The 22,739-nt window shown below is 56.2% G+C and overlaps 1 protein-coding gene across 1 annotated transcript; it reads left to right on the forward strand.

Moving 5' to 3' along the window:
• Positions 1-2,444: 2,444 nt before the first annotated feature.
• On the forward strand, positions 2,445-19,321 carry LOC128980203 (calcium/calmodulin-dependent protein kinase type IV-like). The gene is made up of 11 exons (XM_054398658.1): positions 2,445-2,542; positions 8,737-8,815; positions 9,293-9,355; positions 13,706-13,788; positions 13,905-13,977; positions 15,694-15,784; positions 15,888-15,962; positions 16,551-16,626; positions 16,748-16,874; positions 18,106-18,258; positions 19,091-19,321. Exons 1-11 carry the CDS (start codon positions 2,445-2,447, stop codon positions 19,319-19,321), a joined length of 1,149 nt encoding a protein of 382 aa, XP_054254633.1.
• The last annotated feature ends 3,418 nt before the right edge of the window (positions 19,322-22,739 follow it).

Raw genomic sequence — 22,739 nt, forward strand, 5'->3', positions numbered from 1 at the left:
CCAGCCTGCTCAAGGAGGGGGAAGGGAGAGTGTTGATGCAGACACCCCCCATCCAATGTCTCCTGTGTGGTCACTCTCAGAGGTGAGAGGGTGACATGCTGTGACCCAGGGGCTCGGTTGGGATTTGTTTACCCCCCACAGCCTGCAGGAGAAGCTCCCTGCTCAGGTCCCTTTGCTGCAGGAAACCCAAATCCCCTCTGGATTCCCTGACAGCACAGGCAGCCCCAGCCCTATTCCTGCTCTCATCCTATTCCTGGCCCTATCCCAACCCCAACACCAGTCACAACCCATCCCTGCCCCCATCCCCAGCCCCATCCCAGCCCTGGCTCCATCCCAGACCCAATCGCACCCCAGCCCTATTCCTATTCCCATTCCATTGCTGGCTCCATCCCAACCCCAACACCAATCACAACCCATCCCTACCCCCAGCCCTAGTCCCAGCCCAGCCCTATCCCCATTCCCACCCCAGCCCGGGCTCCATCCCCAGTCCCACCCCAGCCCTATCCTCTCCCCACTCCCATCCCATCCCTGTCAGCGTCCCAACCCCACCCTCTTTCTCAATCCCACCCCAATTCCATCTCATTTCCCATCCTGTTCCTGACCCCAGTCCATGCCATCCCTGCCCCCATCTCACCCTGTCCCCCATCCCATCCAAACTTCACCTCCAATCCCCCCACTTCTCCTGCCATGTCCCCCCCACACCTCCTCTTCCCATCCCCATTCCTATTACCACCCAACCCCCTCAACCGAATCCCTCCTCAATCCCAATCTCAGACCCTCCCCTTCCCAGCCCCCTCCCTCCCCTGTTTCACCCTCCCTATCCTCCCCCACTCCCTCCCCCCACCCCCCCGCTTCCATCCGGTGGGCGACGGCGGCACCGTGCGGCAGCGCCCGGCAGCGCCCGGGGCAGGACCAGGGAATGGTGCCTGGGCTTCGGGAAGGGGGAGGGGAGCAATGCCAGTGTTTGGATGCTCCCCGAGACTGGGCGGGATGTGGCCCTCCCGAGGTGGGCGTAGGGCTGTGGGTGCTCCCCAGGATGCGGGGCAGGATCGGTCCCTCGGTGCCCGGTCGCTGGATGCTCCCCGGGATGCGGGGCTGGATCCTGGGTTCTGGGGAGCGGCTGCAGCGTGGGGAGGGGGCTGAGGAGCGCTCTGTACCCCACCACCACCTCCAAGCGAGGAGCACAGCCCGGAGCCCCGGGGAGCGGAGGGGACCCGGTGCAGTGGCGGCGGTGGCCGGGGGGTGGCACGGCGGAGCGAGGCGGTGATGCTGCCGGGGAGGGTCCCCGGGCTCCGCACCCCCGGTTCCGCAGCCTCTTCTTCCTCCCCTCTCCGCCCGCATCCTTGCTTCCTGGCATCCTTGCGCTCCTGTTTTCCTGGAATCCCTGCTTTCCAGTATCCCTGCCTTCCTGCTTCCCTGCATCCTTGCTTCCCGGCATCCCTGTGCTCCTGCGTCCTCCCATCCTCCCCTTCCTGCACCACTCCCTGCATCCCTCCCTGCATCACTCCTTCCATCCTCCCATCCCTCCATCCGCCCTGCAGTCCTTCTTCCATCTCCCCACCCCTCCATCCCTGCATCCCTCCCTCCCTCCCCACACCCTCCTCAGCACCACCAAGGAGCTGATCCTTAACCCCCTCCCCGGCCCTGGGTGGGGAGCAGCAGGGGTTGGCAGCACAGGCCCAGAGTTGGGGTGGGGAGGGGGGGATGAAGGGGGGAGGGGTTGCTGCTGGGCTCTTCGGCAGCACCCAAGGGTGCAGAGGCTGAGTGACCCCTACCCAGCACCCCCATCCCAGCACCCCCCATCCCTGGGGATGAGGCAGCAGCGAGGGGGACTCGGCTCCACCAGGCAGCACCGCCGCAGCTGAGGGTATGTGCTGGGCATCCCCCCCCCCCCCAAATCCCACCTGAATATTAAGGGGACTGCACAGAGCAAGGGGCTGGGGGTAAGGGGGTCCCACGGGGAGGGGGTGTTGCTTGGTGTCAGTGTGGGTTTGGGGGTGACTGAGGGAATCAGGGGGGTGAATCCCCCCTGTGGGATTCAGCGGGAGCAGGGTCTGGCCTGGTGGGCTCCACAAAGCTGAATTAGCCCCAGAAAGGTGGGGATGGGGTGGGAAAAATTGGGGGGCTGATGTGAAAGCTGGGAGGGGGACACACACACACACACAAAGGATAAGCAAGGGGGGGGGGGGGGGAAGATTATCTCCAAAGGGAGCATACGTGCCTGGTGGGAAGGAGATTTGTGGCTGCCACTTCATCCTGCTGGATAATCCCAAGCCATGCTCGGGGTTTGGCCATCTGGGTGCTGGCATTGGGAGGGGGACACAGAGTGAGGTGAGGGGGGGGGGGGGGGCGGGGGGGGGGCTGTGGAGATGACTATGGAGGGGTGAAGGGGGGGCCACAACGAATTTGAGTCTCTTCTTCTGAGCAGGAGCTCACAGCCCACCATGCCCTCCTCCAAGAGCAGCAGTGAGTACTGGATTGATGGATCCCGCCGGGATGCAGCCCTGGAAGATTTCTACATCGTGGGCCCCGAGCTGGGACGGTACTGGCTGCTGGGGGGGGTGGCAGCAGGAGTTGGGGGGTGGCAGGAGCCCACCCTGCATGGGAGTGGGTCCTGACTGGGGAAGGTGCTGGCCTGGTGGGGAGAAGAAGGGATGGAGGGATGAAGAAGGGGTCTAGAGGGATGGAGAAGGGGTCTGGAGCAAAGAGGATGGAGGGATGGAGAAGGGGGTGGAGGGGTGGAGAAAGGGCAGGGGTCAAGGGGGATGGAAAGTTGGAGAAGGGGGATGGATCAAAGGGGATGGAAAGAGATGGAGAAGGGGGGTGGATTAAGGGGGATGGAGGGATGAGGAAAGGGGATGGATCAAGGGGAATGGAGAGATGGAGAAAGGGGATGGATTAAGGGGGATGGAGGGATGAAGAAAGGGGATGGATCAAAGGGAGTGGAGGCATGGAGAAGGAAGATGGATCAAAAAGGACAGAGGGATGGAGAAGGGGGGGGGGGCAAAGGGATGGAGGAGGCAGAGGGAATGGAAGGAGACTCTGTGCCCACATCTAAGGTGGTGCCTGGGTTGTGTTATGACACTGCAGTGGTGGTTGTGGGAGCTCAATGCAAGATGCCAGGTTCTCCATGGGCATTTCCCACCCCCATGGTGGGCACTGGGCTCATGGTGAGACCCTCTGAGCACCCCGAGGCTGGGGGGAGGTAGGTGATGAGCCTGGCACCCCATGGTTCCTCCTGCAGTAGCCCCCTGCAAAGGACAGGCAGCGTGAGCCCTAGGGAAGGGACATGGCCCTGGGGGTAGATTTATTCCCAGATCTGAATCCAGGGCAGCCCAGGGTTGGTGCCAAGTGCCTGTGGGACCAGGAGGCTGTTGGTGCCCCAGGGGTTGCCCACACATCCTGGAGATGCCTGGGCTTGGGCACGTCTCTTGTCTGTGCTGGTGCCAAGGAGCTCCCATGCTGGGCCTGGCAGTGGTGGTGGACAGCAGGATGACCACGAGCCAGCAATGTGCCCTTCTGGCCAAGAAGGTCAATGGTCTCCTGGGGTGCATTAAGAAGAGCAAGGCCAGCAGGTCAAGAGAGGTTCTCCTCCCACTCTGCTCTGCCCTGGTGAGGCCACAGCTGGAGTATTGTGTCCAGTTCTGGGCTCCCCAGCTCAAGAGAGTCAGGGAACTGCTGGAGAGAGGACAGCAAAGGGCTACAAAGATGCTGAGGGGACTGAGACATCTCTCTTACGAAGAAAGCCTGAGGGACTTGGGGCTTTTTAGCCTGGAGAAGAGAAGACTGAGGGGAGATCTTCTCAATGCTGATCAATACTTCAAGTGTCAGGTGTCAGGAGGATGGCACCAGGCCAGTGGTGCCCAAGGGGTAACAGGCACAAGGTGGAGGCTAAGGAGCTCCATCTAAACATGAAGAGGAACCTTACATTGAGGGTAGTGGAGCAGGTGACCTTTTGTAGCCTGGATTTTTGCCAGGGGAGGGTTGGGTCAGGTATGGAGAAAAATTTCTTAACTGCAAGTGTGGTCAGGGGTTGGAACAGGCTGCCCAGGCAGGTGGTGGAAACTCCACCTCTTGACACTCTCAAAGCCCACCTGCACACCATCCTGTGCAACCTGACAGGACAAAAAAAAAAAAAAATCAACAAACAAAACCACAGAAAATCACAGAATATATCTGGTTGGAAGAGATCTCAAAGATCTCAGTGCCTCGACCTGGCACTGAAGGCTCAACACGGCCCTGAAAAGAAAGGGACATCTTGAAAACTCTTACAAATCCCTTTCCTCTCTCACTGCCTGCCTGGACCTGCTGCACATCTGGCAGGCAGGACACTGCCCAACCCCAGCCCTGAAATGCTGCCTGTCTAGCACCACTCCAACCTTCACCTGCTGAAGGCCCCTGTCTGACACCAACAAACTGGCAGCAAAGTTACTCTCTTCATCACTTTCTTAGGAAAGTCCAAGGTGGTTTATTTTGTCAAGTACCAACCTGCTTTGGCTGACCCTGCTTGAGCAGGAGGATTGGACTCAACAGGCTCCAGATCTCCCTTCCAACCCTTAGCACTCTGTGATTCCATGATCACAGCAGGGCCATGGGCAGCAGATAGGGCAAGGGGTAATGGATATGAACTCCAGCACAGGAGGTTCCACCTCAGCATGAGAAGGAACTTCTTCAGTGTGAGGGTCACAGAGCACTGGAGCAGGCTGCCCAGAGAGGTTGTGGAGTCTCCTTCTCTGGAGACTTCCAAGCCCCATCTGGATGTGTTCCTGTGTGACCTGTGCTGGTTTCTATGGTCCTGCTCTGGCAGGGGGGTTGGACTTGATGATCTTTGAAGGTCCCTTCCAACCCCTAACATCCTGTGATCCTGTGCTGGGGTTGGTCTCTTCTCCCAGACAACCAGCAGCAGAACAAGAGGACACAGCCTCAAGCTGCACCAGAGGAAGTTTAGGCTGGAGGTGAGGAGAAAGTTCTTCCCAGAAAGAGTAACTGACCTTGGGATGTGCTGCCCAGGGAGGTGGTGGAATCCCAGTCCCTGGAGGTGTGCAAAAAAAAACCTTGGATGTGGCACTTGGAGCCAGGGTTTAGTTGTCAGGAGGTGTTAGGTGACAGCTTGGACTTGATGATCTCGGAGGACTTTTCCAACCCGGATAATTCTGTGATGATGCAGTGACACCAACTCAGCTGCAGGTCGCCACCGTCCTGTCTCCGCGGACCGGCCCCGGCGCTCGGCTGGCTGCCGGTGCCCTCCCCTGCCCCCGTCCCCAGCCAGCGGCAGGCTCCCACAGCAAATCCCATTGTTCAACATTTTCCAGTTCATCTGTAAAGCAAATGCAATTATCTCCTGTCGCAGTCAAGGTTGATTGCAGATATTTATTTGAGACCTTAAGCAGCCGGAGAGCGAGGGAGCGGCGGCCGCGGGGGCGCTGCGGGAGGGGGATAGGGGGCGGCGAATGCCGGCGCCCAGCCGTCCGCTACCGTCCGTTGGGAATGAGTCAGGGGCAGCCGGTGTGCTGCTATGGGCACAGAGGGTTTGCTCTGTGGCCGAGGAGTGACCCTGGCACCTCCTAAAGGCTGAGCCGAGGGCTTCTAAATCAGAAAATTGTCAGGGTTGGAAGGGACCTCAAGGCTCAGCCAGTGCCAACCCCCCTGCCATGCCCAGGGACACCTCACACCACAGCAGGTTGCTCACAGCCACCTCCAGCCTGACCTTAAAAACCTCCAGGGATGAGGCTTCCACCACCTCCCTGGGCAACCTGTGCCAGGCTCTCACCACCCTCCTGGGGAAGAATTTCTTCTTCACATCCAATCTGAATCTCCTCACTTCTAGTTTTGTTCCATTCCCCCCAGTCCTACCACTCCCTGACACCCTAAGAAGTCCCTCCCCAGCTTTCTTGTAGCCCCCTTCAGATACTAGAAGGCCACTAATGAGCTCTTTAGCAGAAGGAATCGAGCTGCAAATTGTCTGTACAAAAAAAAAAAAAAAAGACTGCTGTGGGAGGATGAAGAGGTGCTGGAGTTGTGTTGGGATTGAGAGAATCAGGGAATTGTTTGGGCTGGAAAAGGCCTCTAAGGTCATCCAGTCCAGCCAGCAACCCAACCCCACCATGGGCACCAAACCATGGCCCCAAGTGCCATGGCCAAAGGGTTCTGGAACACCTCCAGGGATGGGGACTCCACCACCTCCCTTGGGCAGCCTGTTCCAGTCCCTGGCCAGGAACCTAACCCTCCCCTGGCTCAATTTCAGACCATTTCCTCTCTTTCTATCACCTATGGAGTAGAGAAGGCCACTTTGGGTTCAAATTGAAACCTGCCTCCACTCCTGAGCTGGAGTTGTGTGGACAAGGAGGGGGGGGGGAAAGTTTCTGCTCAGCCCCTGGAGGGACTCAGAGAGGGAAAAAGGAACCTTTGCAAGCTCTTCACCATGGATATTTTCATAGAATGGACTGGGTTTGGAAGAGACCTTCAAGATCATCCAGTTCCAACCCTCCTGCCATGGGCAGGGACACCTCCCACCAGCCCAGGTTGCTCAAGGCCTCACCCAACCTGGCCTTGAACACCTCCAGGCAGGAGGCATCTGGAGAAGGCAGTGGTGACAACCACCACTCCCCTTTGAGCCTGGGCAATTTGTTCCCAAATTGTTGTTTTGTTTTGTTTTGTTTTTTTTCTTGGCACAATGAAATTCAGAAGAAAATTCAGAGAGGACATGGAAGAAGAGGAGAAAACAGCAACAACAACAACAACAACAACAACAACAACAACAACAAATCATTTGAGAAATAGTTGAGGTGCAGGACTGCCAGGTCTTGCTCACTTCCACAGCATCCCCAGGCCCCACAGCATCCCCCTGACAGCTGGTACCCAGCTCTGCTGTTGCCATGGGAACGTGATTCCCAAGTTCAGCTGGATGAGCTGCAAGATCCACTCTCGTTTTCCAAGCAAATCTCTCTTCCCTGAGAGCACCCCCGGGGAGCACCAGCAGCTTGCAGTGCATGGGGCTGCAGCAAATCGTGGAATCATGGAACTGTTTGGCTTGGAAAAGCCTTCTGAGACCATCCAGGATCTGAAGAGGGCCTACAAGAAAGCTGGGGAGGGAGTTTTTAGGCTATAAGGTAGTGACAGGACTGGGGGGGATGGAACAAAGCTGGAAGTGGGGAGATTCAGGCTGGATGTGAGGAAGAAGTTCTTCACCATGAGAGTGGTGAGAGCCTGGAATGGGTTGTCCAGGGAGGTGGTTGAGGCTCCATCCCTGGAGGTGTTTAAGGCCAGGCTGGATGAGGCTCTGGCCAGCCTGATGCAGTGTGAGGTGTCCCTGCCCATGGCAGGAGGGTTGGAATTGGATGATCCTTGTGGTCCCTTCCAACCCTGACTGATTCTATGATTCTATGATCCAGTGCAGCCAGCAACCCAACCCCACCATGGCCACCAAACCATGGCCCCAAGTGCCATGGCCACAGGTTTCTTGAACACCTCCAGAGATGAGGACTCCACCACCTCCGCCATTGGCTCTTCCAATCCCTTTGCAGCAAAGAAACTTTTCCTCCTCTCCAACCTGATCCTCCCCTGGCACAATTTCAGTCCCTTTCCTCTCCTTCTATCACCTGATACTGTAAAGAATAGGTTGGTAAAGCCCTTTAAGATCATCAACCCAACCCCACCATGGCCACCAAACCATGGCTCCAAGTGCCATGGCCACAGGTTTCTTGAACCCCTCGAGGGATGGGGACTCCACCACCTCCCTGGGCAGTCTCTTCCAATCCCTCTGGCAGCAAATTCTTCCTCATCTCCCACCTGCCCCTCCCCTGGCACAACTTCAGGCCATGAAAGGTCACCTGCAGCCACACCATGGCTCGGCCTTGGTCTTGGGGGAGATTTTGGAGGGGCAGAGGATGGTGTCTGGGTGCAGGGGCTTTGGGTCTTGGTGCTGACCTGAGGTGGGGGCACAGGGATGTTATACAGCCTCGAGGCAGCTCCTGAGCTGGGTCCCAGAAGATGGTGAAGCCACAGAGCAAGGAAATGCAGTTGATTACTTGAGGGGGTGAGATTTAATCTGGCTCCAAGATTGCCAAGGAGCCACAGCAGGACCCAAGCACAAGGCTGATTTCACTGTCCAGTGGGTAGAAAATGTTATTAACCAGGTCTGAACCTCCCTGGCACTGCTGGGGCTGAACTGGAGCCAAGCCAGCAGAACCTGGAGTGGTTTAACCTGGTGGGGAGGGGGTTTGCAGCCAGGAGCACACATCCCCCCCCCTCCTGTGACACAGCTGGGAGAGAGCCAGGGCTGAGATGGGGACTCTGGCAGCACTGATCCCAGCAGAGGTTGTCCTCATGAGCAGGGTGAGGGAAGCTCCATCCTGTTGGGAAAGCTGCTTAAGGATTTAAAGCTGGTGTAAGGCAGGGGTTTAATTACAATGGCTTTACTGGGCCAGGCTGGGAGGGGGCTGCACGAGGAGGGGGCTGCATGCTGAGCTCCCAGAACCTGGTGCTGGCAAATGGAGGGGCAAAGGGTGAGTGGGACGTTGGTGAGAGCCTGGAATGGGTTGCCCAGGGAGGTGGTTGAGGCTCCATCCCTGGAGGTGTTTGCAGCCAGGCTGGATGAGGCTCTGGCCAGCCTGATCTGTGTGAGGTGTCCCTGCCTGTGGCAGGAGGGTTGGAAGTCGATGACCCTTGGGGTCCTTTCCAACCCTGACTGATTCTATGATTCTGTGATTCCCTCCATCTCTGTCCTCCCCCCTCCAGGGGAGCCACCTCGGTTGTGTACAGCTGTGAGGAGAAGGGCACAGGCAGCCCCTATGCTGCCAAGATCCTGAAGAAGACGGTGAGTGTGGGTGGGTGGGGGGCTGGGGGGTGATGAGGGGGGGGTCTGCTCCCTTCCCACACCACCTTGGAACCAGTGGGGCACTGGGATGGGCACTGGGCTGGCAGCTGGGGCAGCACTGCTGCAGCCTGAGGGTCCCAGGTGAACAAAAGATGGGTGCTGGGTGCATGAGGGGAGGGTCTCTGCATCCAATCTGAACCTCCCCTGGCACAACTTCAGGCCACAAAAGGTCACCTGCAGCCACACCATGGCTTGGGCTTGGTCTCAGGGGGGATTTTGGGGAGGCAAAAGAGGGTGTCTGGGTGCAGGGGCTGGGCTTTGGGTGTTGGTGCTGGCCTGAGCACAGGGGGCTGGTCACAGGGGGGCTGTGAGCCTCAGGGCAGAGTTGGGGGGGGGGGGAGGGCAGGGGTGAGGGGAGGCTGGATCCAGAGCCAGCAGCAGAGGTAGCACCACTCCTGTGTGGCTTCCTCTTTCCAGATTGACAAAAAGATTGTGAGGACAGAGATCGGGGTCCTGCTGCGGCTCTCACACCCCAACATCGTGAGTATGACCCCAGGGGAGCACAGCTGCACCCCCTGCCCCCTCCCTGCCCTGCAGATAGGCTCAGGGGTGCCCAGACCTTGCTGTGCCTACCACGACTCCCCCCTCACTGCCTCAGCTTCACAGATTGCAGCAGGTTGGAAGGGACCCCCCCAGGGCACCTTGTGCAAGCCCCCTGCAGGCAGCAGGGACAGCTCCAGCCAGAGCAGGCTGCCCAGGCCCACATCCAGGCTGATCCTGAATGTCTCCAGGGATGGAACCTCCACCACCTCCCTGGGCAACCTGTGCCAGTGTCTGCCCAACCCTCACTGTGCAGAACTTCCTCCTGATGTCCAACTCTGCCCTGCTCCAGTTTCCCTCAGCCTATCCCCACAGCCCCTTCTGCACAGCCCCTCCCCAGCCTGCCTGGAGGTCCCCTGCAGACACTGAAATGCAGCTCTGAGGTCTGCCTGCAGCCTTCTCTTCTCCAGGCTGAACTCTCTCAGCCTGTCCCACAGCAGAGGTTCTCCAGCCCTCTGCTCACCTTTGTGGTCCGTGAAGCCACACGAACCCGATCCTTGCAGCACCTTTGAGCTTCCCAGCTCTGATATCAGGAGCTAGAGCCCCCCCTCCTCCCCTCCCCTTCCTTCTTGGTCCTCCCCCTTGCCCCCCTGCCCTGAGATTTCCATTTACTAAGCAATTTCCATCGAGGAGATCAAATGAAGAGCACAGAAAATTGCCCGTCGGTAACGACTGCTGCAAGGGGGAGATAAAAGGGGAGGCTGAGGCCGCGGGGGCTGCGTCCTGCTCTCCGTTCCTCTTGCTCAGCGCCGCAGGGATCAGGGCAGCTCGGCTGCACCGATTCGCAACGGCCAGCAGAGGATCAAAACCTGCCGGTGTCAGCAGAGCCACCTAGCCCTGCCACCTCGGTCCCCCAGCAGTGCTGGGGAGCTCAGGGGCTCCTTGTTCCCCCCCCGCCCTCCACCTGTCCAAAAAAAAAAAAAAAAAAAAAAAAAAAAAGGTTTAATGCTGGCTGCTTGCTGGCTCCAGCAGGAAATTGAGGAGGGGAGCTTGAGACGGGAGATGAGGAAGGAATTCTTGCCAGATAGTCAAAGGTGAGGCTGGACAGGACTCTGAGCAACCTGATCTAGTGGAGGATGTCCCTGCTGACTGCAGGGGGTTGGACTGGGTGAGCTTTGGAGGTCCCTTCCATCCCAACCCATTCTGTGATTCTGTGAGTTCCAGATGGACTGGAGTGGCACAAAGGGCTGCTGGGGACAAGCAAACCTTGGGTGGGAAGAGAAACCCAAAACTCAAGAGGCAAATATTAGGAAGGAATTCGTGCCAGGGAGGGTGGGGAGACACTGGAACAGGATGTGGATGTCTCCTCCCTGGAGGTGTTCAAGGCCAGGTTGGATGCAGCCTTGAGCAAGCTGGGCTGGTGGGAGGTGTCCCTGGCAGAGGGGTTGGGACTGGATGATCTTCAAGGTCCCTTCCAACCTAAACCACTCTGGGTGATCCTGCCCTGGCAGGGGGGTTGGGACTGGATGATCTTCAAGGTCCCTTCCAACCTAAACCACTCTGGGTGATCCTGCCCTGGCAGGGGGCTTGGAACTGGATGATCTTTTGAGGTCCCTTCCAACCCCTAATGTTCTGTGATTCTGTGATTCCATGGATCTGTGGATCTTGGAGACAACCAGAGTTAAAGGAACAGCACAAAAAAAGCCACCTGGAAGCCACTGTGGTGTTGGGGGCTGGCTCTTGGGGGGTGAGAGAGATCCTGCTCTGATTGATTTTGTGGCTGGAACCTCACCACAACACCACTGAGCCATCACCAGGAGGTCATTGAGACACCAGTGAGCCACTGGCTGCTGCTGCCCCAGCTCAAAAACCCACACCAAGCATCCTTGGAGGTATGGAGGAAGCCCACAGGGGTGTCCTGCCTACCTACCACCACCCAAAACCTTGATGCAAAGAGATGAAGTTTTGAGAGGTGCAACACATCCCCAAAATGGAGATGATGGAGGCAAAGACACTGGAGCTGGGCTGCCCTTGAGCCCCTGGCCTTGACTTGGATGTTGGATTGTTTGAGCTGTTTCAGCATTTTGAGGCACTTCAGCCTTTCCCATGGAGACATCTCCTTATCCCAGGACCTCTGGGGAAGTGCAGGGACACCAGGTGGGATGGGGATTGCCTGCTCAGGGAGCAGCCTGATGGTGTCAGTCATGGATGATGGAGAAAGATTCCTCTGGATGTGTTATCAGCAACACAGCAGAACATCTGATCTCATAGAGTCAGGGAATGGGTTGGGTTGGAAGGGACCTTGAAGATCATCCAGTTCCAAGCCCCCCTTGCCAGGGAAGGATCACCCAGAGTGGTTTAGGTTGGAAGGGACCTTAAGGATCATCCAGTCCCAACCCCCTGCCATGGGCAGGGACACTTCCCACCAGCCCAGGTTGCTCAAGGCCTCATCCAGCCTGGCCTTGAACACCTCCAGGGAGGAGGCATCCACAACCTCCCTTGGGCAACCTATCCCAGTCTCTCCCAACCCTCACTCTCAACAATTTCTTCCTCCTCTCCACTCTCAATCTCCTCTCTCCCAGCTCAAAGCCATTGCCTCTCATCCTGTCACTCCCAGCCCTTGTCCAAAAATCGCTCTCCTGTAGCTCCCTTCAGGTCCTGCAAGTTCTCTAAGGTACTTCAGGCTCTCTAAAGTCTCTCTGTCACCTTCTTGTCTCCATGTTGAACATCCCCAACGCTCCCAACCCATCCCCATTCTCCCTCCTCCTCTTCCTCTGTTCAGCAGCACCACAGGGCCAGGGAGCAGGACAATACAGTTGGAATCTTTAAATCCCTGAGTTCCCTGTCAGGTTCTGCTCCCTCCCAGGTTCAAGTGAATCCCTTCCAGAGGAGCTGCTGTGTTTCATCAGCGAGGTTGGGGCTGCCTGAGCTCTTCACTATCGGTCGGCGCCGACCTCGGCAGCAGCTGCTAATAGGATTGAGAACTTCTGAAGTTAATAGGGGGGAGGGAAATAAATTACAGAGCTTCTGTGTATGATTATAATGCAATAAGCTGCCACACAGTGTCTCTTCCCCCTGCAGGGGTAGCCTTGGCTTGTCACCCAGCCTTGTGAAGGTAATGATGAAAGCCCCATGAAATTCGTGGCGGCACAAAAAAAAAGGTCCCGAGAAGCATGAAATGCTCTGGTTTCCATTTCAAAAACAAGCAAGGAAAGGAAAAAGAAAGAAAAGAAAGAAGAAGAAAAAGGGGGGGGGGGGAAAAACCCCAACCCAAGCCAACACCCCCCCCCCCCCAAAAAAAAAAACCCACCCTGCATTTGTAGTTTGAAGAGAAACCTGTTCATTCCAGATGGGCTGAGGGAGCTGGGATGTTCAGTCTGGAGAAGAGAAGGCTCCAGGGAGACCTTAGGGATGGCTTCCAGAACCTGAAGATGTTTCAGGAGGGTTGGGGCTGTTCAGTCTGGAGAAGAGAAGGCTCCAGGGAGACCTTAGAGATGGCTTCCAGAACCTGAAGATGTTTCAGGAGGGTTGGGGCTGTTCAGTCTGGAGAAGAGAAGGCTCCAGGGAGACCTTAGGGATGGCTTCCAGAACCTGAAGGGGTTTCAGGAGAGTTGGGACTGTTCAGTCTGGAGAGGAGAAGGCTCCAGGGAGGCATTAGGGAAGCCTTCCAGCACCTGAATGGGCTACAAGAAGGCTGCCGAGGGACTGTTCCCAAAGGCCTGCACTGATAGGTCGAGGGGCAATGGCTTCAAACTAGAGCAGAGCAGATTTAGATTGGATGTGAGGAGCAAGTTCTGCACCAGGAGGCTGCTGGAACACTGCAACAGGTTGCCCAGGGAGGTAGTTGGGGTCTCATCCTTGGAGATATTCAAGATGAGGCTGGACAGGACTCTGAGCAACCTGATCTAGTGGAGGATGTCCCTGCTGACTGCAGAGGGGTTGGACTGGATGACCTTTGGAGGTCCCTTCCAAGCCAACCCATTCTGTGATTCTGTGATTCTGTGAGTTCCAGATGGACTGGAGTGGCACAAAGGGCTGCTGGGGACAAACTCACCTTGGGTGGGAAGAGAAACCCAAAACTCAAGAGGCAAATATTAGGAAGGAATTCTTGCCAGGGAGGGTGGGGAGACACTGGAACAGGTTGCCCAGGGAGGCTGTGGATGTCTCCTGCCTGGAAGTGTTCAAGGCCAGGTTGGATGAAGCCTTGAGCAAGCTGGGCTGGTGGGAGGTGTCCCTGCCCATGGCAAGGGGTTGGCACTGGGTGATCTTCAAGATCCCTTCCAACCCAACCCATTCTATGCCCTACAAATCTACATCCCACATCTTCATCCCTCCTGTCACCCCTTCCAGATCAAGCTGAAGGAGATCTTTGAGACACCCTCTGAGATCGCCCTGGTCCTGGAGCTGGTGACCGGAGGAGAGCTCTTTGACAGGTAACCCCTGCCCAGCTGCCAGCCAGCCTGATGGGCATGAGGATGAGGATGGAGGGAGCTGGAGGATAGGGGGGATGGTGCATGGGGGGCAGGGTGCTGACCCCTTGTGCCTGCAGGATCGTGGAGAGAGGTTTCTACAGCGAGCGGGACGCAGCCCACGTCGTCAAGCAGATCCTGGAAGCTGTTTCGGTAATGTGGCCCCAGCACCGCCCCAGCATGGTCCCAGCACCGCCCCAGCATGGTCCCAGCACGGCCCCAGTATGGCCCCAGCACAGCCCCAGCATGGTCCCAGCATAGCCCCAGCATGGCCCCAGCATGGCCCCAGCATGGCCCCAGCATAGCCCCAGCATGGTCCCAGCATAGCCCCAGTCGGGTGAGCGATCCCCCCCCACACATAACCGCAGCCACGAAGCATGAAGTGTTCCAGCAAGTCACTACAATGGCATGAATTGACACTCCACATGCCTTATCATCACGGCCATCGACTTTGCTCCCCCAGGGACTCCCAGCCTCCTCCCAGGAGCTCCCCCCCAGACCCCTGGACAGAGAAGCGTTAGTGCAGAGTGTAACTAGCGATGGTCCCAGCATAGCCCCAGCATAGCCCCAGAATGGTCCCAGCATGGCCCCTGCACGGCCCCAGCATGGCCCCAGCATGGCCCCAGCACGGTCCCAGCATGGCCCCAGCATCGTCCCAGCATGGCCCCAGCACAGCCCCGGCATGGCCCCAGCATGGCCCCAGCACAGTCCCAGCACAGCCCCAGCATCGTCCCAGCATGGCCCCAGCACGGCCCCAGCATGGCCCCAGCACAGCCCCAGCATTGTCCCAGCATGGCCCCAGCATGGCCCCAGCATGGCCCCAGCACGGTCCCAGCACGGCCCCAGCACAGCCCCAGCATGGCCCCAGCATGGCCCCAGCATGGCCCCAGCATGGTCCCAGCATGGCCCCAGCATAGCCCCAGCATGGCCCCAGAATGGCCCCAGCATGGCCCCAGCACGGCCCCAGCATGGCCCCAGCATGGCCCCAGCACGGTCCCAGCATGGCCCCAGCATGGCCCCAGCATAGCCCCAGCATGGCCCCAGCATGGCCCCAGCATGGCCCCAGCACAGTCCCAGCACAGCCCCAGCATCGTCCCCAGCATGGCCCCAGCACAGCCCCAGCATCGTCCCAGCATGGCCCCAGCACGGCCCCAGCATGGCCCCAGCATAGCCCCAGCATGGCCCCAGCATGGTCCCAGCATAGCCCCAGCACGGCCCCAGCATGGCCCCAGCATAGCCCCAGCACGGTCCCAGCATGGCCCCAGCACGGTCCCAGCACGGCCCCAGCATGGTCCCAGCATGGTCCCAGCATGGCCCCAGCATGTCTCTGTGTATCCCCCAAGCCCCATGGGATGTGTGTGGGTCAGGGCTGTCATTGTGGGGACTGTCCCCATCCCAAATACCCCTGGGGAGAGGCATTTGGAGATGCTCTCATCCCAAATACCCCTGGGGAGAGGCATCCAGAGCTGTCCCCATCCCAAATACCCCTGGGGAGAGGCTCACCCTTAGCCCTCTGAAGGCACCACTGGTGGAGATGCCTCTTCCAATCCATGCCTGGGGGGGGATGAGGAAGAGGAGGGAGGAAGGCCAGGCCGCTCTGCATCACAGGGCAGCTGGAGGTGGGGTTTCCATGGCAACAGGAGGGTTTGAAAATGGGAACTGAGACCTGGAAACGTCCTCCCCGTGCCCCCTGCACCAGCAGCTCCAGCACCACAGGAGCTGGGGTGCTCCCAAAGGAAGAGCCAAACGAGCTGGTGCTGTCTTTGTGCCTGCTCCTGGATTGCTGCCACCTCCTCCTGAAGGCTGTCTGAGGAAGTTGGGGCTTCCCTTGTCCCCTTCCTGCACCCCACATCCTGCTCTCTCTCGTAGTATCTCCATGAAAATGGAGTTGTCCACCGTGACCTGAAGCCGGAGAACCTCCTCTACGCTGACCTGTCCCCTGATGCCCCCCTCAAAATCGGTGGGTTTGCTTGGGGGGGGGTGGGGGGGTGGGCTTCATGGCAGGAGGAGGGGTTAGAAGTGACCCTCCCTGACAGCAGCACCCTCTGTGTGTCCCCTTCAAGGTGATTTTGGGCTCTCCAAGATCGTGGATGAGCAGGACACCATGAAAACGGTCTGCGGGACGCCAGGGTACTGCGGTGAGCTGGGCAGGGGGAGAGGGGCTTGGGGTGGGGGGGAAGCTGCTCCCTGCCTGAGGCCCTGCACAGCTCAGTGCAGGGATGGATGGCTCCCAGGAGCTCTCCACCCCACTCACAGGTTGCATCAGGTGGGAAGGGACCCTCAAAGAGCATCTTGCCCAACCCCCCTGCACTCAGCAGGGACAGCTCCAACTGGAGCAGGCTGCCCAGGGACACACCAAGTTTGACCCTGGATGTCTCTAGGGATGGAGTCTCAACCACCTCCCTGGGCAACCTGTGCCAGTGTCTCCCCAAACCTCACTGTGCAGAACCTCCTCCTGGTGTCCAACCTCACTCTGCCCTGCTCCAGTCTCTCCCCAACCCTCACTGTGCAGAACTTCCTCCTGGTGTCCAACCTCACTCTGTCCTGCTCCACTCTCTCCCCAACCCTCACTGTGCAGAACTTCCTCCTGGTGTCCAACCTCACTCTGTCCTGCTCCAGTCTCTCCCCAGCCCTCACTGTGCAGAACTTCCTCCTGGTGTCCAACCTCACTCTGCCTTGCTCCATTTTCAAACCCATGCATCTGAACCCCCAAACTCTTCTTGCAGCCCCTGAAATCCTCCAGGGATGCCCTTATGGCCCCGAAGTGGACATGTGGTCCGTGGGGGTCATCACCTACATCTTGTGAGTACCCTGTGCATGCTGAAAGCCTGAGGCTGAGGTGCTTCGTTCCAGCAGCAGCTGGTTGAGTGCTGGGATGGTGTTTGGAAGCCTCCTTGCAGCTCCTCTCTCTCCCTGCTCACAGGCTGTGTGGCTTTGAGCCCTTCTTCGACCCTCGTGGGGATCAGTACATGTATGGCAGGATCCTCACCTGCGACTATGAGTTTGTGTCTCCATGGTGGGATGAGGTTTCCCTCAATGCCAAGGATTTGGTGAGCAAGCAGGGCCTTGAGGGGTTGCCCACTACCTTCCAGTACCTGAAAGGGGGCTCCAGGAGAGCTGGGGAGGGGCTTCTGACAAGGGCCTGGAGCGGTAGGATGAGGGGGAATGGCTTTGAGATAGGAGAGGGGAGATTGAGAGTGGAGAGGAGGAAGAAATTGGTGAGGGTGAGGGTGGGGAGAGACTGGCACAGGTTGCCCAGGGAGGCTGTGGATGACTCCTCCCTGGAGGTGTTCAAGGCCAGGCTGGATGAGGCCTTGAGCACCCTGGGCTGGTGGGAGGTGTCCCTGCCCATGGCAGGGGGTTGCCCAGGGTGGTTGGGGTCTCATCCCTGGAGATATTCAAGATGAGGCTGGACAGGACTCTGATCTAGTGGAGGATGTCCCTGCTGACTGCAGGGGGTCGGACTGGGTGACCTTTGGAGGTCCCTTCCATCCCAACCCATTCTGTGATTCTGTGAGTTCCAGATGGACTGGAGTGGCACAAAGGGCTGCTGGGGACAAGCAAACCTTGGGTGGGAGGAGAAACCCAAAACTCAAGAGGCAAATATTAGGAAGGAATTCGTGCCAGGGAGGGTGGGGAGACACTGGAACAGGTTGCCCAGGGAGGCTGTGGCTGTCCCATCCCTGGAGGTGTTCAAGACAAGGTTGGATGAAGCCTTGAGCAAGCTGGGCTGGTGGGAGGTGTCCCTGCCCATGGCAGGGGGTTGGAACTGGATGATCTTCAAGATCCCTCCCAACCCATTCTGGTAATCTATGAATCATTATGAAGCCTTCAGGTTGGTGCCTGGAAAGATAACAATAATCTCTGGAGAAGAGTAGGTTGAGGGGAGACCTTCTGACTCTCTACAACTCCCTGAAAGGAGGTTGGAGTGAGGTAGGAGTTGGTCTCTTCACCCAAGGAGCAAGCAATAGGATAAGAGGAAATGGCCTCAGGTTGCAGCAGAAGAGGTTTAGGTTGGACATTAGAAGAAACTTCTTGACTGAAAAGGTTCTCAAACCCTGGAAGAAGCTGCCCAGGGAGGTGGTTGAGTTCCCATCCCTGGAAGTGTTTCAAAGCTGCAGAGATGTGGTGCTGAGGGCCATGGCTTAGCACCAACCTTGGCAGAGTTAGAGAACAGTTGGACTGGAGGAACTCAAAGGTCTTTCCCAACCAAAGTGATTCCACCCAACCAGTGGAATTTAACAAATGAAGCTTTGTTTGTGTGTCTCCAATTGGTTCAAGGTGAGAAAACTGATTGTCCTGGACCCCCAGAAGAGACTGACTGTCCACCAGGCTCTGGAGCATCCCTGGGTCACAGGGAAAGCTGCCAAGTTCGCTCACATGGACAGCACCCAGAAGAAACTGCAGGAATTTAATGCCAGGAGGAAACTGAAGGTGAGGAGAAAAGGCTCCGTGCCTTCCCCCCACCCCAGGGTGTTCATGTCCCCTTGTGCAAACAGCTGGGGCCACCAAGGGCTGCTGTCACCCTGCCCTCAGCAGATAAAAGTTGAGTGCCATGTGGCAGCTCGGGAGGGGCTGGCTCGGGCGAGAGGCTGGCAGAGGATGGAGCAGCTCCTTGTGCAGCTGTGTCCCAGGGGAGGCAGCTGGTGCTGGGATGAGCCTTGCCTGAGGGGAAGGCAGAAGCTTCCCAGCTCCATCGGGGTGAGAGGAGTGGGCACCATCTCCCCTTCCACACAACTCCAGGGGCTTGAGCCCCTCAGGAAGGGTTTTGAAGGGCAGAATTCTGCCAGTCCCAGGCTGGAGAGCTACCAGGATGCTGAAGGGCCTGGAGCACTGCCCCATGGGGAGAGGCTGAGAGCCCTGGGGCTGTTTGGTCTGGAGAAGAGAAGGCTGAGAGGGGATTTGATAAAGGTTTATAAATAGCTGAGGGCTGGGAGTCAAGAGGGAGGGGACAGGCTCTGCTCAGCTGCACCCTGGGATAGGACAAGGGGCAATGGATATTAACTACAGCCCAGGAGGTTCCACCTCAACATGAGGAGGAACTTCTTCACTGTGAGGGTCACAGAGCCCTGGAGCAGGCTGCCCAGAGAGGTTTGTGGAGTCTCCTTCTCCGGGGCCTTTCCAGCCCCATCTGGATGTGTTCCTGTGTGACCTGTGCTGGATTCTACGATCCTGCTCTGGCAGGGGGGTTGATGACCTTTGGAGGTCCCTTCCAACCCCTACCATCCTGTGATTAACCCCTCCTGTCACTGTGCCTTTCTGACAGGCTGCCATGAAAGCCGTGGTGGCCTCCAGCCGCTTGGGCAACCATGGGCACCACGACTGCTCCCGCAGCGGCCGCAGCCACGGGGAGGGTCCCCCAAGCTCCTGCCCGCCCCAGGGCACAGGGACTGCTGCCACTGAGACCACCACCACCCCCCCTGAAGAGCTCAACGCCTTCCAGAGCGACCCCACAGCCTCCGAGGTGCCCATGAATGGTGCTGGCTGCAAGAGCTAACGTGCTTGGTGCCACCAAGAGCTCACCACAGCTTGGACAAGCAATGTCTCATCACCCCGGGGACAATGGCACTGGGAGAGCTGGGAGAAACTGGGTGGGGGGACCAGCAGTGGCCCAGGTGTAGGTGTGGTGTGTATCAGGAGCCTGTGGTCTGTCACGTGGAGCATCCCTCTGTAGTGTCCTGTTGCTGGTGGCTGTGTGTCTGCAAGGACAAGGTTGACTCTGCTGACAAAGGAGCAGTTTTGGCCACTGTGGCTCAAAAAGATCCTGGGTGGCTTCAGAACGAGGAGCAAACAGCAGGAAAAAAAGAAAAAAGGATTTTTGTTTTCCCCCTCCTTCCCTACAAAGGCAGCAAGTTGCTCACTTCCTGTAAATAGCCCTTGGCTGCTGAGGCAGATTGTCACTGCTGTCACCAGACCCAGCTGCAGTTTGCTGCTGGGTCAGAAGAGTTTTTAGGGAGCCTTTGAGACCCTCTTTGGAGAGCCCATGTCTGGCAGTGGAGCCCTTTGGTATCTCCAGGTGGAGGCAACCTCTGATCGGTGCTTCGGTTCCGCTCCGGTTCTGTTCGCTCCCACAGCTTGGCCTTGCTGCAGCTTGTGCCATGGTGGTGGCACTGCCAGGGTGGTGGCACTGGCAGGAACTGGCAGCACCAGCTTCACCCTTGCCATTCCAGTCAGGATTGACACAAGGAGCTTCAACAAAGACCAACAGGAAGTGACTCTTCCTCCAGCACCCTGCGACACTCGACCCTTCCAGCGCTTCCCCAGCGAGGATGAGGAGTTGAGGGACACTGTGGGTTTTTAAGACTCATTGGACAAATTTCTTGCAAATAAGAGGTTTGGGTTTTGTTTTTTTGGTTTTTTTTTTTAACTGTTGTTATTATTACTTTTAGGCAATTCTTTGCCAAGCTGCAGGAGAAACGTTTGCAGGTTTTAATACAGGACAGGACAAGCCATAGTCCATGGGACGGGGATCAGAGATCCAGCAGCAGATTTTGCTGACCTGAGGCTCCCACCCCTAAAAATTTGGGGCTGGACAGATAAAATAAGAGTGTTTGGGGGCAAAAAAAAAAAAAAAAAAAGCTGGAGAAGAATGAAATTTGTACCCTTTGGGTTAAAAACAGCTGGAGAAGGATGAAAATTGTACACTTTGGGTCCAAAACAGCTGGAGAAGGATGAAAATTGTATATGTTGGGTCAAAAACAACTGGAGAAAGATGAAAAAGGTGAAATTTATACACATTGGGTCAAAAACAGCTGGAGAAGGATGAAATTTGTACATATTGGGTTAAAAACAGCTGGAGAAGGATGAAAATTGTACATATTGGGTCAAAAAACAGCTGGAGAAGGATGAAAATTGTACATATTGGGTTAAAAACAGCTGGAGAAGGATGAAATTTGTAGACTTTGGGCTAAAAAACAGATGGTGAAGAATGAACTTGGTACACATTGGGTTAAAAAACAGCTGGAGAATGAAGTTGGTACACATTGGGTTAAAAAACAGATGAAGAATGAAAGTGGCACACATTGGGTTAAGAAACAGCTGGAGAAGAATGAAATTGGTGCACATTGGGTTAAAAACAGCTGGAGAAGGATGAAATTTGTACAATTTGTGTCAAAAATACCTGGAGAAGAATGAAATTTGTACACAAGGTTGATTTTTATTTTTTCTTTTTTTACAGCAGCTCAACCAGGAGGGGCTGCAAACAGTGAAACTGCTGCAGCTGCAAATGAGCAGTTCCAAGCCCCCAGCTCAGTGCTGAGCATGGGGCAGGGTTGAAATGGGAGCAGCAGGAAGGCAGATGTCTCACAATGGCTTCCAGATGTGCCCTCAGCACAAGCAGAAATCATCAAGGTGACATCTAAAGGGCTTGACCTGCACCCAGTGAAGCTCATTTGGGTTCAGGGTGCTTGGAAAGCTGAATACAGAGGAGACAGCAGACACAGGACAGGGGAGGAGGGTTTAAACTAAAAGAAGGAGATTTAGAGTGGATCTAAGGGAGATTTTTTTTTGACACTGAGGGTGGTAAGACCCTGGCTCAGGTTGTCCAGAGAGGTGGGAGATGCCCCATCCCTGGAACCATTCCACATCAGGTTGTTTGAGGCTCTAAGCAACCTCCTCTAGCTGCAGATGTCCCTGCTGGCTGCACTAGATGAGGTTTAAAGGTCCTTTCCCACCAAACCCAGTCTGTGATTCTCTGTTCAAGAGGCTGTTTTTTTTTAAATGGGAAAAATATTAGATCTGACCAGAAAGGGGCTTAGTTTGTAAAACTCTCAGCTGTAGCTTCAGTGGGAGAGCAGCTACATAGCAAGATTTCAGGCTGGAGTAAAGCAGCTCTGACAAGGTGAAAAAAATGTTGTCAGAAATGAAGCTGAGATACTTCAACAAGGGCAAGCTTCCTCTTTTTTTTCCTTGCATTTTGCAGGAGGGGAGGTTGTTTTCTCTCCTTAGTGAACTCTGGCCTCTATCCTGACTCAGTGTGATCCTTTGTGTCCTTCAGAGCCTGTAACAAAGCCTCATTTTCATTCCAGTGAGGCCAGAATTCCAACTTGAACCATGCTGCTTTCTAAGCCAGGTCTTAAAAGCCTGTTTTGTATCCTTTGACGTGAAATACTGATTTAAACACCTTGCAGGATCAAGCTGGAGTGCTCAGCACAGCCACAGCCTGTGAAGCAGGGATGGTGGGGAATGTTGCTCTCCTCACAGGCCCCTCCTGACCCTGCCAGAGTAACAGGAAATCTGATGTCAATTAGGTAGCAGTGAGTAACGAAGTGTCTTCAGCAATGAAGGCACCCAAGGGAAAACTGTGAGTGGGAAAAAAAGGAGTTTGTCTCTTATGTTATGTCAATGAAGTGTTACTCCATAAATATCAGTACTTTAAAAAGTAGGGGGGGAAAAAAACGTTCTCCTGGGAGTGAAGCCATCAGGAGACAACATTTTGGTCTGTGTGCTGTTTTCAGGATGTGTTATTACTAACTTCCTCCTTTAGTATAGTGGTGACATTGCAGGTATCACAGATATTTATAACCAAGTATAGACAGCTAATAAAGCATCAAACGTCACAACGTGGGCTCTGTTTTCTCTGTTCTTCTCAGAACACACAGGCTAAAAAAATCGACAGGGCCAAACAGCAGCTCGCTGAAAGCCATTTTTATTTCTTCTTTTTAACCCATTTTCATGCAACTAAATAGTTTCAAGCTATGGTGAACAATTAAACACTCACCTTTTATGTCCAGCCACGCTGATTTTTATTGTCAGGGCCTGACATGAACCTCTGCTCACTGTGCCTTTTGTCTCTTGGTGCAAATACACATCGGAGTTTTTTGCAGTGCCCGTGTCACACCAGGCCATTGGGGCCTGCAAAGTGATTTCACCTTCAAAACGAAAGATAAAGCCTTTGGAATGTTCAATCTGAAACA

The sequence above is a fragment of the Indicator indicator genome, unplaced genomic scaffold (genome assembly GCF_027791375.1).
Source record: "Indicator indicator isolate 239-I01 unplaced genomic scaffold, UM_Iind_1.1 iindUn_scaffold_74, whole genome shotgun sequence".
Lineage (NCBI taxonomy): Eukaryota > Metazoa > Chordata > Aves > Piciformes > Indicatoridae > Indicator > Indicator indicator.